This window comes from Myotis nattereri (genome assembly GCF_964212035.1).
Source record: "Myotis nattereri genome assembly, chromosome: 18".
Lineage (NCBI taxonomy): Eukaryota > Metazoa > Chordata > Mammalia > Chiroptera > Vespertilionidae > Myotis > Myotis nattereri.
In genome coordinates, this window is record NC_138093.1 from 42,104,883 (window position 1) to 42,121,006 (window position 16,124).

The 16,124-nt window shown below is 61.5% G+C and overlaps 1 protein-coding gene across 1 annotated transcript in view; it reads right to left on the reverse strand.

The window, feature by feature from the left end:
* Window positions 1–16,124, reverse strand: part of DDR2 (discoidin domain receptor tyrosine kinase 2) — a 63,184-nt gene that overhangs the window by 33,070 nt on the left and 13,990 nt on the right. The window contains exon 2 of the mRNA XM_081112935.1: window positions 3,358–3,458. Coding sequence (XP_080969061.1) covers window positions 3,358–3,439 — 82 coding nt within the window. The 5' untranslated portion in view covers window positions 3,440–3,458. The remainder of the gene's footprint in view (window positions 1–3,357; window positions 3,459–16,124) is intronic.

The window sequence follows — 16,124 nt, forward strand, 5'->3', positions numbered from 1 at the left end:
CGCCTCTGGGGCGTGTTCTAGCGGTTGCTCTCCTTTCCCTGACCTCGCCAGTTCCCTGTCTCTCGCTCCCTCTCACCCTCCACCTCTCAGCAAGAAGGCCCTGGAGGCCGTGCTGGGAGCGCTGCCTGGCTCTGCGGGAGGCGTGAGCACAGAGGTCAGGAAGGTGCTGGCTGGAGGGTTGCAGCCCCGCTCTGCACTGAGCCCCGTGCGCACCCAGAGTGAGCTGCCTCGTGTTCCGGGCCAATCCTCCCCTCGGACCTGGACTCAGCACGACCTGCTCAGGAGGTGTGGGAGGAGCACATTGCTGACACCTCCCAGTGGCTCCAGGAATGCTTCAAGGGCTCATGGAATGCCAGGCGGTTCTCCTGGAACGGGGCATCCCCTTTTTTCTACTTGGCACAATCAAGGGCGCTGAAGGAGCAGATGCGTTTCCGTTGTTCCATGGAGAGATCCCTTCACTGCCAGGACGGACACTGGAGCCACCCGCAGGCCGACCCGCAGCGTCTCGCACCGCTCACTGGAGAGAAGTTCAACCAGGAGGTCTCTCCTTCCCAGGGCTCTGCTCAGGCCATATCAAGTCTACACACACAAGTGCATGCACACATGTGCACATGCACACACACCACACATGCACACGCACAAATGCACACCACACATGCGCACGCACAAAAACGCATGCATGCGCTCACAAAACATACATACACGTGCACACACATATGCACACAACACGCACGAATATTTCGTGTTCTTACACAGATCATTCCAGTGGAGACCCGTGTCTCTTTCCCGCTGACAGAGTCGTTAGCCACGGGGAAATGCTGCGGGGCTAGGCTCCTGCTCCGCCGCAGCCAGGCCTCGGACCGGCGGCTGCTCCTTCACTCAGCTGGGCAGCCCTCCTGCCCCACCGCCTCGTGAGTGTGCCCAGCGGCAAGCACCCTGCCTGTCACTCACAGTGGCTCTTCCTGGAGAGGAGAGGAGAGCAGGGACAACGACACAATGGCAACAGCAGGCTTGTCTGTGTGGCAGGAGCCACCGAACCCCCTGGGCGGGAGCAGGACGGAGAGAACAGCGTCCATGCTTAGACCTGAGGCCCACACTGGCTCGGGCAGGACAGCCGCAGGGCACTGGCTCTATCGCGCCAGCAAGTCTTTGAGTTTAAGGTGCGTTGATGACACCTCCTGGTGGCACAAAGCCTGTGGCATGGAAGTGGGATTTCTGCAAGGAGAAAGGGTGAGCATTCTCACAAACGACTCTCATGCTACGCTAGGGGAACAGCGTAAAATGCGCTCTGAGGGGCGGGGGAGGGTGGAGAGGAGGACGGGGGTAAGTGGTGATGGCAGCGATTTGACTAGGGCTCTGAACTCACAGTACAGTGTACAGACGATGTGTCGTGGAATTGTGCACCTGAAACCTGTGTGACTTTTTAACCAGTGTCACCCCTACCCTCTATAATAAAGCAGGAGTATGCAAATTGACCCTCACTCCATCACGCCATCACAAGATGGCTGCGCCCACAGCGGAGGTGGGGTTCCCATAACAAGCGATCAGCAGGGACCTGAGGCTGCGTGGTGCCAGGCTGCAGTGGGAGACCTCAGGCTGCGCCCCAAGCCCGGTGTGGGCCAGAGGACCTCAGGCTGCACCCCCTGCACCAGCGCCAGGCCCAGGGACCTAAGGCCCCGCCCCCCACCCCAGCCTGGGCCAGGGGACCTGAGGCCACGCCCCCGGTCCAGCGGGACTTGACGAGGGACCTCAGGCCGCACCCCCCGCCCCAGCGCCAGGCCAGGGGAACTCAGGCCGCGCCCCCCGCCCTGGTGCTGGGTCAAGGGACCTGAGGGTGTGCTGGGGGACTTGAGGCTGGGCCCCCTGCCCGGCGGGGCTTGAGAGAGGTGGGACAGGCAGAGTCTGGATCTCACTCAATAGGGGTGGGGCTAGCTGGGTCTGGGTCTCACGTGATTTCGAGGTGCATGCGGATGAGCAGGGACTTGACTCTGGGTCCCACAGCATGCCCCAGACTCTGACAGGAGGAAGATTTTCATATACATTTTACTAATTTTCTTTCACCTCTGCCACTTCTATTATAGAGAAAGGGCAAATAGCACTATTAAAATATTTCCTCTAATTAATCCCCTTTTAATGTGCATGAATTTCGTGCACCAGGCCACTAGTAAATTCAATAAAAAGGAAAGAAAATGGAAACGCTCTCAGGTCCTAGTGCAGATGGAGCAGAAGCCTCACGCTGCGCGACTGGTGAACAGGCAAAGACATCTGGGAAAACTCCGTGGTAAAAATGGTCACGGGTGACTCAAAACCCAGAAATTCCACGGTTAGGTCTACACCCAAAAGAACTGAGTGCATACCCCACGAAAGGCCTGCACGGCACGATCACAGGAGCTTTACTTACAACGGCCGAACCGGAAATGCCCTGTCCCACCATGTGGACCGGACACCTCCATACTCAACGCATGCAGCAAGACGGGCTCCACTGCACGCAACACGGCGAACATCACAGACACCTTCGGGCGGAAGAGCCAGGCACGTGGGAGTACGTCAGCATCACCGAAGGCACTGACAGAAGGTGCACAGCCAGCAAAACTCACCCGCTGCGAGGAGGCGCGGGCCATGGCATGGGGCTGGGCGGCTGCTTCCCCACCTGGGGTGAGCACCTAGCATGTTTGCTTTCCTAGGTGTACATCGGCGGCCAATGCAGACGCAGCCCCATCCTTTGCACCCCCGAGTGGTTTCCGTGCCCCGGCCCTCTGACCCCGGGCCGGGCCGCATGACAGGCTGGCCGAGGCGGTGCCACACTCTCCCGCTTCTGCTCTGGCCGCCAAGCCGTTTCCACGGCAATGCACCCACACCAGCTGCGGGGCACAGCCCGCAACCTGGTCCTCAGAGCAGGCCACAGAGACGGGCAGTACCAGCTGGCTCCAGGTTCGTGGGGACCAAGAGGAACTCAGAGAACGGTCCATCCAGGCCCGACTGTCACCCCCTGCTCAGGTGGCCAGGCAGCATCACTGTGGCAACAGGCAAGTGATACCATTGTCTATGTCAATGTAAAGTTTAAACATGTGTAATAAAAACATGGGGGGCTGAAAGACTCCTCCTGAAACATGTATTTCTGAGCACGCCACACGTGCAGGAGGGAGAACCTGCTGCAGCGCCACAAGGGAAAACGCAGCCTGCGCCAGCCAGTGGCTCCCGCTCTATAGGTGCAGGGCACGTGGCTGCGCCCACCCCCTCTTCAATAGGCCTCCTCGTGCTTCCCCCCATGGGAAGCGGGTTCCCCTCAGCTCCTGCTGTGACCCCCTCCACCACCCCGTTGCCTGCCCATCAGGCCCGGCTGAGTGACGCTGTTACCTGGGTTGACCTGGGCTCTTGCAGAACTCAGGATGGGCAGCAGCAGGAGCAGCACCGAGGGCATCCTGGGGACCGGGGCCATCTCAGCGGCAGCGAGGGACCTGCAGCGCGGCCACGGGGACGCGGGAGAGAAGACAGCGGTGAGTGAGGCGTGCGGCGAGGGCAGTGCGTGCCCGAGTCTCACGCTTCCACAGCGTTGGTTTCTGTACTTAGAGCTTCAAACCGGAGACCCTGAGAGCTGAATGGACCCATGTGAGACTTTCCACAGTTAGTTCACACGCGCATGGAACTAAAATGCTCACACCAGAGGCAGGAAACGAAGTTGCCCAAAGGTTAATACTTACCCAAACGTGAGTGGTGAACAGTAAAACTTACACTTACAATATTGTCATACTTCTGATACTAATGCCACCATTACACCAAGAAAAACATTCCGTGACGTTCATTGTCTGTCCTGACTCAGTGGCTCTGGCGGTGCTTGGGAATTGTATGTTCTCCCCGGATGACCCAGCGTGAGGGACCCAGGCTGAGGCATCAGCACGAGCTCACGTCCCCCTTAATGAAGTATCTGTATGCATGCGGGTAGCACGCACAGACGCCTCTCGCTCTGCCAGCTGAGAGGGTGGAGAAGCAATGGCACCCCCAGAGCAATGCGCAAGCTCCCTGTGCAGACCTGTGTCTCACACCATCGCCCACGCAACAGCGGGCGCCTTGGCCAGTGGGTCTGGGACTGGGCAGGAGACGGACAGGACGAGCCTGGAGACGCTTCTGGTGTCAGAGGTTGAGGAATCTACACCCACAAAAATGAGGGGCTGTGTCAAAGGGCCCAGAATCTGAGGAAGGATTCCCGACGGCCGAAGATGGGACCATGTGCACAATGTGGACATCAGCTCTCCAGGCTCCTGCTGTCTCCTCAGCACCTGGCAACCCCCTTCGCAGTCTCCCCCCGTGAGCGTGCGGACTCCCCCCGTGAGCGTGCGGACTCCCCCCGTGAGCGTGCGGTCTCGGAGACATCAGCGGCAGCGTGCCATGCTCGCTCTATGCCTGGCTCACGTCCCGAGATCCTCACGTCCACCCTTGGGCCTTGCCGACTGTCCTTTCTTTTTAAGGCAAAACAGTGTTCCACTGTGTGGACATACACCTTCCTCGCTCACTCATCCTGCTCCCCTGAGGCCCTCGTTTCTGTTGTTTTGAATAAATACCCAGCAGAAGGATGGCGGGTCACATGGTGGTTTTATTCTATTTTTATTTTTTAGGGTCTTCCTACTGTTTCCCTCGAGGCCCTGGCCCAGTGAACTTCCAGAAGGGAGCCGGGGACGCCGAGGGAAGGCCAGTCTCCTCAGCCAGCGGCGCGGAGAAAGCCGCACCCGGCGCAGAGGGGGCGGACCACCCTGCTCCACGCCGACGCCACTCAGAACCGATGCCGCTCAGAACCGAACCGGAAACTGTACCACTTTCGGAAGGAAGCGGGGAACAGCTCGTGGCAGGGGTCCTGGCACTGACTTTGTAGACATCACAGCAAAAGTACAGGCAACAAAACAAACAAGTGGGAGGCCCCCAGCAGACGGAAATCAACCTCTGAGATGGGAGAAAGCGTTTGGAAACCGACATCTGATAAGAGATTAATTCCCAAAGTATGTGAAAAGCTTCCACAACTCAGTCACCAAAAATAAAAATAAATCACCTGAGTAAAAAGGAGGCTAAGGATTTAAACAGACATTTCTCCAAAGAAGACACAGAAATGGCAAACAGATGCTCCACATGGCTAATCATCAGGAAATGCAAGTCAAAACCACAAGAAACTGCCTCAGACCTGTTCAGATGGCTATTGTTTAAAAACCTTATCTAATAAAGAGGGAATATGCAAATTGACCAAAATGATCAAGATGGCTGTGCCCAAGCAGAGGCCAAGTTCCCGTAAGCCTTAACGAGCAATCAGCAGGGACCTGAGACTGCGCCCACACCACCCCCACACCCCCACCTGGTGGGGCTTGACAGGGAACCTCAGGCCATGCCCTCACCCCAGCTCCAGGCTAGGGAACCTCAGGCCGTGCCTCTCGCCTAGCAGGGCTTGACTGGGGACCTCAGGCCATGCCCCCCACCCCAGTGCCAGGCCGGGGCACCTGAGGGTGCGCTGGGGAACGTGAGGCTGCGCCCCCCTGCCCGGCGGGGCTTGTCAAGGGTGGGGACAGCCAGGTCTGGATCTCGCCCAATGGGGGTGGGACTGGCCGGATCTGGGTCTTGCACAATTTTGAGACGCTGCAGGTGTGCGGGGACTTGACTCTGGGTCTCGCAGCAAGCCCCAGACTCTGACAAGAGGAAGATTTTCATACACATTCTACTAATTTTCTTTCATCTCTGACTCTTCTATTATACAGAAAGGGCAAATAGCAATATTAAAATATTTCCTCTAATTAATCCCCTTTTAATGTGCACAAATTTCATGCACCAGGCCACTAGTATATAAATAAAAGACAACACATATAGGCAAGGATGTGGAGAGAGGGGAACCCTTAAGCACTGTTGGTGCAATATTTTATAAATAACAAAACTTGGGACGATTTCTCTTAGTGAGCTCCCACCTCTGGGACATGGCCGGGGGGGGGGGGGGGGCGCGAGGAGGGAAAGGGGAGCAGGGCTTTGGGCACTGGGGGAACCACACCTGTCTGTCTCCAAAAAGTTGGTGTCTGTGCTTCACGGCGGCAGTGAGTGTGTGTAACAGAGCGAGCGAGGTGACTGATGACTGATAGTAGATGGATCACAGGAAGATAAAAGTGACAGATGGATGGATTATAGCTGGTAACAGAGAGATGACAGACAGACTGTAGCTGGGTATTAGACAGATGGCTAGGCGGTGGATAGGTGGGTGGTGATGGATGGTGTAGAGGTACAGGGAAGAGTTTTCGAGGCGTAGCTGTGAGAGTAACTTCGTTTATCTGCAGAAGCAGCACCGGGTCCACTCGGACACAACCCGGGGAGCGGTGGGCAGGGGAGTGGATCCTGGGGGCCTTTGTCCTAACAGAAGGGGAGCCCCACACCCCTGGAGTCAGCCCCCGGGCACAGCGCTCTCTTTCTCCCCGAAGTCTGGATATGAACCGTCTTTTCCTCTGAAGCTGAACTAGGAAAGAGCCGAAGCCCCACGCCGGCCCTCGTCCTCGGTGCCCAGCTTCCACGCAGCACATTTCACATCGCACTCCGTGCACACAACCTCCCTCTGCTCCCCCGCCCCCCACCATCAGGGAGTCCCCCCGCGACGGACAATTCTCCACTTTCCCGAAGGACCAGGCGGGTGCCTTCGAACAGCAAACCCTCCCAGGACCTGCGGCAGGAGCGTGCCGAACCCAGGCTCCTCCCACAGAGCAGGCACCGCATGGCGGCCGCTGGGCTCCTCCGATCTGAGAACAGTCACCGACCCCCCTCAGGACCCTTCTCCCAGGCCCGTGGCGTGGCCACAGTGGGGCCTCCACCCCCACGAACGGCCTCCCTGCAGGAAGGCGGCCTCGGGCGGCCAGGGGAAGGGCCGGGTAACAGACGGGTCAGGAGCCCCGTGCACACGGTGACCAGGGCTTGGGGGGGGACCGCCAGCTCTAGGGCCACATATTCCCACTCAGGGCATCAGGGTGCGGCTTTCCTTTCTGCTGAGTCATTTTCATTTCAGATTCAGCAAAGGGGAAGCGGACCCGGGAGGAGTTAACACTCAGCAAACAAGTGTGCAGATGTGGGCCTGGTTTTGGCAGGAGACAGCCCCAAACACACACACGCACACACGTGCACACACATGTGCAAACACTCATGCACATGTCCCATAGCTGCCCCAACATCCTCACGTTTTTTCCTTGCTTTCCACGTGTTTGAGGGGTCTCCTCACCCCCTGCTCTCCCTGGAAGGCCGCTCACGGCTCAGAGGGGACGGAGCAGCCAGCCCGGCCCTGCCCTGGTCAGAGGAGCGCTGTGCTTCCCTGTCTCGCTCTCTCATCTGTGAGATGCAGACAACTAGAGCTTGTCCGAGGTAGAGGGGGCAAGAGCTCCCAGCCTCCCGTCCCCCCGCCACCATCACCAAACGCCGCTCCGGCCGTGGGCACAGACCACGCGGGCGACGTCCTCTGCCTGTCACACTGTTCACAGGGAAGCACAAGGGTCACAGCTGATGTCCTCTCTGGTGAGTGGGATGCGGGGAGGCAGTGGCCGCGGCCTTTTCCAAGCAGAGTGATCTGCTGGGTGCGCTGAGTCCAGTGTCCCTGAGCTGAGACCCGGACGCCCAGGATCCCAACTGAGGCCCAGGCAGTGTGGCCCTCGGCTCCATGTGGTGGCGTGTGGCCCCCTAGGCGCCGGCCCTCAGGCTCCATGTGGTGGCGTGTGGCCCCCTAGGCGCCGGCCCTCAGGCTCCATGTGGTGGCGTGTGGCCCCCTAGGAGCCGGCCCTCGGGTCCATGTGGTGGTGTGTGGCCCCCTAGGCACCGGCCCTCAGGTCCATGTGGTGGCGTGTGGCCCCCTAGGAGCCGGCCCTCGGGTCCATGTGGTGGTGTGTGGCCCCCTAGGCACCGGCCCTCAGGTCCATGTGGTGGCGTGTGGCCCCCTAGGAGCCGGCCCTCAGGTCCATGTGGTGGCGTGTGGCCCCCTAGGAGCCGGCCCTCAAGTCCATGTGGTGGCGTGTGGCCCCCTAGGCACCGGCCCTCAGGTCCATGTGGTGCTGTGTGGCCCGCTAGGAGCCGGCCCTCAGGTCCATGTGGTGGTGTGTGGCCCCCTAGGAGCCGGCCCTCGGCTCCATGTGGTGGCGTGTGGCCCCTTAGGAGCTGGTCCTCGGGTCCATATGGTGGCGTGTGGTCCCTAGGAGCCGGCCCTCGGCTCCATGTGGTGGCGTGTGGCCCCTTAGGAGCTGGTCCTCGGGTCCATATGGTGGCGTGTGGTCCCTAGGAGCCGGCCCTCGGGTCCATATGGTGGCGTGTGGTCCCTAGGAGCCGGCCCTCGGCTACATGTGGTGGTGTGTGGCCCCCTAGGAGCCGGCCCTCGGGTCCATGTGTTGGCGTGTGGCCCCCTAGGCGCCGGCTCTCGGGCTCCATGTGGTGGCGTGTGGTCCCTAGGAGCCGGCCCTCGGGCTCCTGGCTACTTGGCACAGGCCTCATCCTTAGGGGCTCAGAGTGCTCGGGGGCCTGGGACGTCTCTGTCACTGAGACACGCTAGCCGGCCAGAGCCTCAGGGAGAACGACCCTGCTCTCTCTCCCCACAGGAGGCCCACAGAGACCTTCTTGTGACCCACTTGGGCCTCCTGAAGGCGAGGGCTCGCCCAGTGCCGGGGCCACTGACAGCCCTCGCATCCGAGGCCTCAGCGGACGCAGGCTGGGCGCTTCTAAACGGTCAATGCCATTCACCTCGGGGTGAACAGCACTTTCTATAGACACGCTGAGCTGTGGGTGAAAGCAGGGAACGGTGTCACCAATGACACTAAATGGGGGGGAGGGGGAACGGGCACCAAGGAAGGGCCGCGGCTACAGTGAGCCGACGGCACGGTGCTGTGAGGCAGGGGGGCAGGGGGGCAGGGGGGCAGCGGGATAGCGGACAGGGGGCGGGTGCTGCCTGGGCGTTGGAGCCACCAGGTGCCCGCACACGGCCAAGCGGGGCCCCAGGACAGCACAGGACAGAGGGGTCTGCGCGATGGAGGGCTGGTGGCCTTGGACTCAGACAAGCTGGAGGGCCCACTTTAGTAAGAATATAAAATTACGCACACAGTCGGGTTCAGCCTCCCAGGGTGGCAAGCAAGTGGGAGGGAGAGGTGGGCACCTCAGCACTGGAGGGTGGCACCACGCAGACCGAGTGCTGGCCCACCACCCTTGCCAGGCTGTGCCCGGAGCAGCAGCTCGGTGCCCTGATGGTTGGGGAGGTGGGCATGGAGCACCTCGGTCCGCTCCTCCCTGGCGCCATGATCCACTGGCCCTGGTTCCCAACTGCGGGCTCAACACCAGGCCACTGCCTGTCACGAAGACGGCCCTCCCATGGCCCAGGCCGCCCTCCACCACAACGATGAGCGCTCCATGGCTTCCACGTCACAGCACAAAGCCTGTGGCTGCCTGGCTCCTCGCACGGCCTGCCCAGGCCCCGGAAGAGGAGAGGCCATGCTGGCCCTGGAGTAGCCCCTGGCTCCATCAGGAGTGAGCGTCACTGTGGCCACACGCTGCATCGGGAGTGAGCATCACCGTGGCCACACGCTGCATCGGGAGTGAGCATCACCGTGGCCCACGCTGCATCGGGAGTGAGCATCACCGTGGCCCACGCTGCATCGGGAGTGAGCATCACCGTGGCCACACATTGCATCGGGAGTGAGCGTCGCCGTGGCCACACGCTGCATCGGGAGTGAGCGTCGCCGTGGCCACACGCTGCATCGGGAGGGAATGTCATTGTGGCCACACGCTACATTGGGACTGAGCGTCGCCGTGGCCACACGCTGCATCGGGAGTGAGCGTCGCCGTGGCCCACGCTGCATCGGGAGGGAATGTCATTGTGGCCACACGCTGCATTGGGAGTGAGCGTCACCGTGGCCCACGCTGCATCGGGAGGAAATGTCATTGTGGCCCACGCTGCATCGGGAGGGAATGTCATTGTGGCCCACGCTGCATCGGGAGGGAATGTCACTGTGGCCCACGCTGCATCGGGAGGAAATGTCATTGTGGCCCACGCTGCATCGGGAGGGAATGTCATTGTGGCCCACGCTGCATCGGGAGGAAATGTCATTGTGGCCCACGCTGCATCGGGAGGGAATGTCACTGTGGCCACACGCTGCATTGGGAGGGAATGTCACTGTGGCCACACGCTGCATTGGGAGGGAATGTCACTGTGGCCACATGCTGCATCGGGAGGGAATGTCACTGTGGCCCACGCTGCATCGGGAGGGAATGTCACTGTGGCCACACGCTGCATTGGGAGGGAATGTCACTGTGGCCACACGCTGCATTGGGAGGGAATGTCACTGTGGCCACACGCTGCATTGGGAGGAAATGTCATTGTGGCCCACGCTGCATCGGGAGGGAATGTCACTGTGGCCCACGCTGCATCGGGAGGGAATGTCACTGTGGCCACACGCTGCATTGGGAGGGAATGTCACTGTGGCCACACGCTGCATCGGGAGGGAATGTCACTGTGGCCACATGCTGCATTGGGAGGGAATGTCACTGTGGCCACATGCTGCATTGGGAGGGAATGTCACTGTGGCCACATGCTGCATTGGGAGGGAATGTCACTGTGGCCACACGCTGCATCGGGAGTGAGCGTCGCCGTGGCCACACGCTGCATCGGGAGTGAGCGTCGCCGTGGCCACACGCTGCATCGGGAGTGAGCGTCGCCATGGCCACACACTGCAGCGGGAGGGAATGTCACTGGGGCCATGCATTGGGCCTGTCAGGGGAGGGCCAGGTCACTCCAGGACAGAGGCCCAGCTGCAGCGATTGGACTGGCAGAGAGGGCGGGCCCACGCCCCAGGCTGCAGGAACCTGTCCTCGCCCCTGGGACACAGACAGGCCGAGGAGTCCAGCCAAAGGCCTCATGAGAAGGAGGCCAGTCCCGGGCCTGGGAGGCATCCACACTCAGATGGGACGGAGCTGTGGGCAGCGTGGAGGGGACAGTCTCCCCCAGGCTTCCCCACGGCCGGCGAGGCTTCAGGGCATCTGCCGCCCACAAGGCATCTGTGCTGTTCGGCTCCCCCTACAGGGCCCTGGGCCTCACATTCTGAGATCGGCCCTGACTGCTCGGGGGCCTCCGCAGACATCCTGGAGTGTGGGCTCTGGGTGAAGGGGCCCCACAGATGAGAAGCAGGCCCGTGTGCTGCCCCCACAAACCTAGCTCCCGCCCTCAGCACCCTGGACCCCGCAGATTGGGAGATGCCCCCCGAGGTGCCTCTGCCAGGAAAGGCAGAGACATGACAATACTGTGGGTTAACGGCAGCATGTGCGCGGCCCTTCCCCAGCTCTGTTCCTCCCCGATGACAGTGTCTGTCAGACATGTACACACGCACACACACAGACACACACACGTGCGCGGCCCTTCCCCAGCTCTGTTCCTCCCCGATGACAGTGTCTGTCAGACATGTACACACGCACACACGCACGCACACACACACACACACACGTGCGCGACCCTTCCCCAGCTCTGTTCCTCCCCGATGACAGTGTCTGTCAGACATGTACACACACACACACGTGCGCATACACACACACACACGTGCGCGACCCTTCCCCAGCTCTGTTCCTCCCCGATGACAGTGTCTGTCAGACATGTACACACGCACACACGCACACACGCACACACGCACACACATGCACGGCCCTTCCCCAGCTCTGTTCCTCCCCGATGACAGTGTCTGTCAGACATGTACACACGCACACACACTCTCACACACACACACACACACACACACACACACATGCGCGACCCTTCCCCAGCTCTGTTCCTCCCCGATGACAGTGTCTGTCAGACATGTACACACGCACACACACTCTCACACACACACACACACACACACATGCACGACCCTTCCCCAGCTCTGTTCCTCCCCGATGACAGTGTCTGTCAGACATGTACACACGCACACACACTCTCACACACACACACATACACACACACATACACACACACATGCGCGACCCTTCCCCAGCTCTGTTCCTCCCCGATGACAGTGTCTGTCAGACATGTACACACGCGCACACACTCTCTCTCTCACACACACACACACACACACACACACACACACACTCGTGCGTGATCCTTCCCCAGCTCTGTGTCTCCCCGATGACAGTGTCTGTCAGACATGTATACACGCACATATGCACATGCACACACACACACACACACACACACACATGAGGACGAAGGCAGAAAGGTCTGAAGTCAGTGCGGGACCCACCTCAGCAGTAACTGTGGGGACACCCACCTGGCGGCCGGACCGTGGCCGACGGTGTCACCCTCTCACGGGGACCCCAGCAGCTCCCAGCGGGTCGGAGGAGGTTTGGGAGCATGGAGACGCGGGCCAGGCTGGGGCTGGGAGGAGGGATGTGAACACGGGCCGGGGCGCCTGGTTGCCAGCCCCCGGGGCCGCTGGGACTCCTGCTGTGAGCGCCCCGGCCGCCCCGGCCGCCCGAGGGGGAAGGGGAGCAGAGTCTATGGTCGGCAGGTGCACAGACTCTGCTCCCTCCGCTGCCGCCGCCTCAGTCTCAGGGCCTCAAGCAGGCTGTGCTGTGGGGCCGTCCGCCACACGGGGCTGGCGGTCAGAACCACGCCTTTCCACCCGGGCCCTTCCGCGCTCACCACCACCCGCCCACGGGGACCCCAAGCAAGCAATCTCACCCCGCCCCCAGCTCCTCACCATGTCAATCACCTTCTACCATGACTGGAAGCTAATTTTTTCATACAACTCAATCTTGTTCCATTTTTACCCACTTGCATGGTGCTGGCTGTATTAGCACAAACACACTGCGACCAGGGACTGAGCCGGACGCCGCTACAGCGGCCATGGCACCCAGCGTGACACGATACCTGTTGGGACCACCTTCGCAGGCACCCCGAAGCCCCGCTTCCCGGCTCCATCCCTCAGGCCTCGCTCGTCTCTTCCCCTAAACACATGCCCACTTTCCAAAGGAGCGAAGGCTGCACACATGCGGCGGCCAGCAGCCACTGACCTTCCGCACGCCAGCAACGCGCCAGGTGGCGAAGAGGAAAAGACGTGTGCACACGTGAACACACACATATGTGCACAGTGCACACACACCACACTCGCCTGGGCACACCCAAACATGCACATGCATGCACACACGATGCATACACACGTGTGCACACGATGCGCACACACACTATGGATCTCTGCCCGCTGAGTGGCTCGGTGGAAACAGCCCGTGTGCAGCTGCTCCTCTGAGGGTGTGACCGTGCACCGCCCGACGCGCCTGCTACAGAGCCCACAGGGTCCTGCCCTCCCGCCGCGGGCAGCAGCGTCCTCTGACTACAACCCAGCCGAGAACAGAGTGCGGTCGCAAGCGAGAGGACGGGAGGTGGGAGGCTGACGGGTTAGGAGGCAGCATTTAAACTGCATGTCAATGCAGCTACTTTGCAGCCCCATAAACTACACGCTCCGAGACCAGCAGTCGCAGGCGTGGGCGTGGGGGCTGGGCTGGGGCCACATGTGAATTGTGCGGTGGATACGGCCACACGCCTGGGACCATGGGCTCTATGTGCGGGGGGCCTCGTGGGCTCGCTGGTTCCATGAGGCTCCCCGCTGGAGGGAAGAGGGGCTGAGAGTCTGTCGTTGCTCCAGGTGATGGGAGAGGCAGACAGTCCCCAAGGGAAGGGAAGGGCTCACCCACCAGGAGGAAGGGAGGCCACGACCCAAAGGAGCCTCTAGGCAGTGCGAGCCCAGGGGCATCAGTGAGGCCGGAGGCGGGCTGGGGGCGGCACGCGACGGGCCCCGTGACTTCCCCAGACGGCTCACTGGCACAGAGCGGCCACGCCACCTTGGTGCCGTGCACGTGCCGTCTGGCCGGACTCGGTGGCCGCGTGGCAGGTGAGGACAACACTCTCTCTGCAGCGACACTGCTCAGGGCGGCGCTCAGCTCCCGCGGGCGTCAGAGCTGGAGGGCAAAACTGATCGCCTCCCCAAAACACTGCGGCCACCATGTGCCGCTGTATAACAAAGCCGTCTCCTGGGCCAGGCATGAAGCCCGCTGTCAGGTGTCTGCCTCCGTCCAGGGAGGCTGCCTTTGTGTCTGTGTCCCTCCCGGTCCTGACCCCCAGCCCTGAGCCTGCCTCGGCGTCCGTCCTGAGACGAGCAGGAGCAGGAGCTGATGCTGTCCAGCGCGTGTCCCGTCTCATTTCCTGGCAAATGTGTGGGACACAGAACCCGGGAGGAACCATGATTCAGGCCGCCATGCAGCTCCCTCCCTGGCTCACACCGCAGTGCGAGGCGAGGGCGCCGTCCTGCCCGACAGTGCCCGACGGGACCGGACCACGGCCTGCGGCTGAGCCCTCGGAGCTGTGTTTGCTCAGGAACACGCCTTCCAACGGCTGTCACACACCCACCCAACGTGAGCCCTGGGCTCCCTGTGCTTCTCACACTTTGGAGAGAATGTATATTCCACCCACGTGGTGCACGTATTTAATGTACATTCAATGGGGGACTGCCCGGCCCACACGGCTCAGCCCCTGGGTCCCAGCCAGAAATGCCAGGAGGTCGACCGAGGGCTCAGAGTCTCCATATTGTCCCGGAGCCCCAGGGTCCCAGCTGCCCGGGGACAACAGTCCCCCAGGTATGAGCCTCCAGGACGGCACTGGAGTGGCTGCGTGACACCCAGCACCTGGGTCCCTGGAGAGGCTTGTGGCACAGACATGAGTGTCAGATGGATCTAGGCCAAGGGTCTGCCACAGCGAGAGGCACCGGAGCTGACATGCTCCCCACAGTGGCGGGAGCTGTGTCCCCGGCAGCCAGGACGCCACGGCTGAGATCCAGTGAGGGCTGAGCTGAGCTGCAAACAGAAAGCTGTGCCGCAGGTGAGAGTCCGCAGGGCCAGCATCGAGAACCTCGTGAGCGGCTCAGAACAAGGCCACGGTGCCCCAGGGTGGCCCCACCTCTGCGGCCGCACAGTCCCGGGAGCAGCAGAGCAGCCGGAGACAGGGAGACGGCTGGGCTTGTCAGCGGCGTGACACTGAGTGCAGGAGCCCAGGCGCTCGTTAGGGGAGCAGCCTTCCTGAGTGTCCGCTGCGCATTCGCTGTCTGAGGACTTCCCCGTGGAACTGGCTCTCACCCTCCTGTGGGCCAGCGAGAAAACCAGACCTGGGCTTTCACGTGGGCAGAATTGGTGGGAATAATAAGTGACTCATGGGAGTTAGTTCTGCTTGTTTTCTGCTCTGAGTGAGCCCAACAGGCACGGAGCACGGAGCGACAGGGCAACCCCGCCACGCTTGGTGGGAACGGTCACGTCGCCAGTCCTCCAGCCAGTCTCATGGCCGACGCGCCTCCAAGTGGGCAGGCCCACGTGAGAGCCACCTGGCCATTCCCCACAGAAGCCTGGGTTTCGGCACAGGACGTCCACGCGGGGATGGGCAGCATGTCCAGACTCCGCACGGAACCAGGCGTGGGGCTGGGGCTCAGCGCCCCGCTGCTGGGAGGCGGTTCCTAGTTCTTCCAACACTGTGTCCACCCCCAACCTTCTGAGAGGAACGCTCCTGCCAGGAGCCCTGTCCACGAATTCTATGAGGTTCAGCCAACCAACGGGCAGGGCGGAGGTGCTTCTGCCCCAGAGGCAGGTCCAAAGGCTGTGCGCCCACCCACCTCCCACCAGACGGAGACGGGGCCAGCGAGCAAGGAGAGGGCACAAGGGCTGCTGGGGACCAGCCCAGTGGCATGGAGAGGTGGCAGCTAATCAGGGCCTCCGGTCCAGAAGTCAGGACACGCAGGCAGGGCAGGCAGCTACAGGCTCTGGGGGGTTGGGGGAGAAGGAGGAGAGGGAAGGAGGGAGAGGGGGAGCGGGAGGGGGTGGGGGGAGGGCCTCCCTGAAAGCGGTGGTTTGGGCCCCAACCCGGAGGGTGGGCTGCCAGCTGCTACTTCGGCTGGGCCTGGGAAGGTACGTACTCGCCTGGCGCCCAGCGAGTGCCCAGCAAATGGCCCCCATCCGTGTCTTTCCAAACCCGCCCTGCGTGGCCACGGAGGCCGGGATGCAGGCCAGTGTCTCTGCTTGGCCCTGAGCCCCTGACACGGGCCCCGGAGAAGGAAACCGAAGGGAAGGAGTCCCAGCCAAAC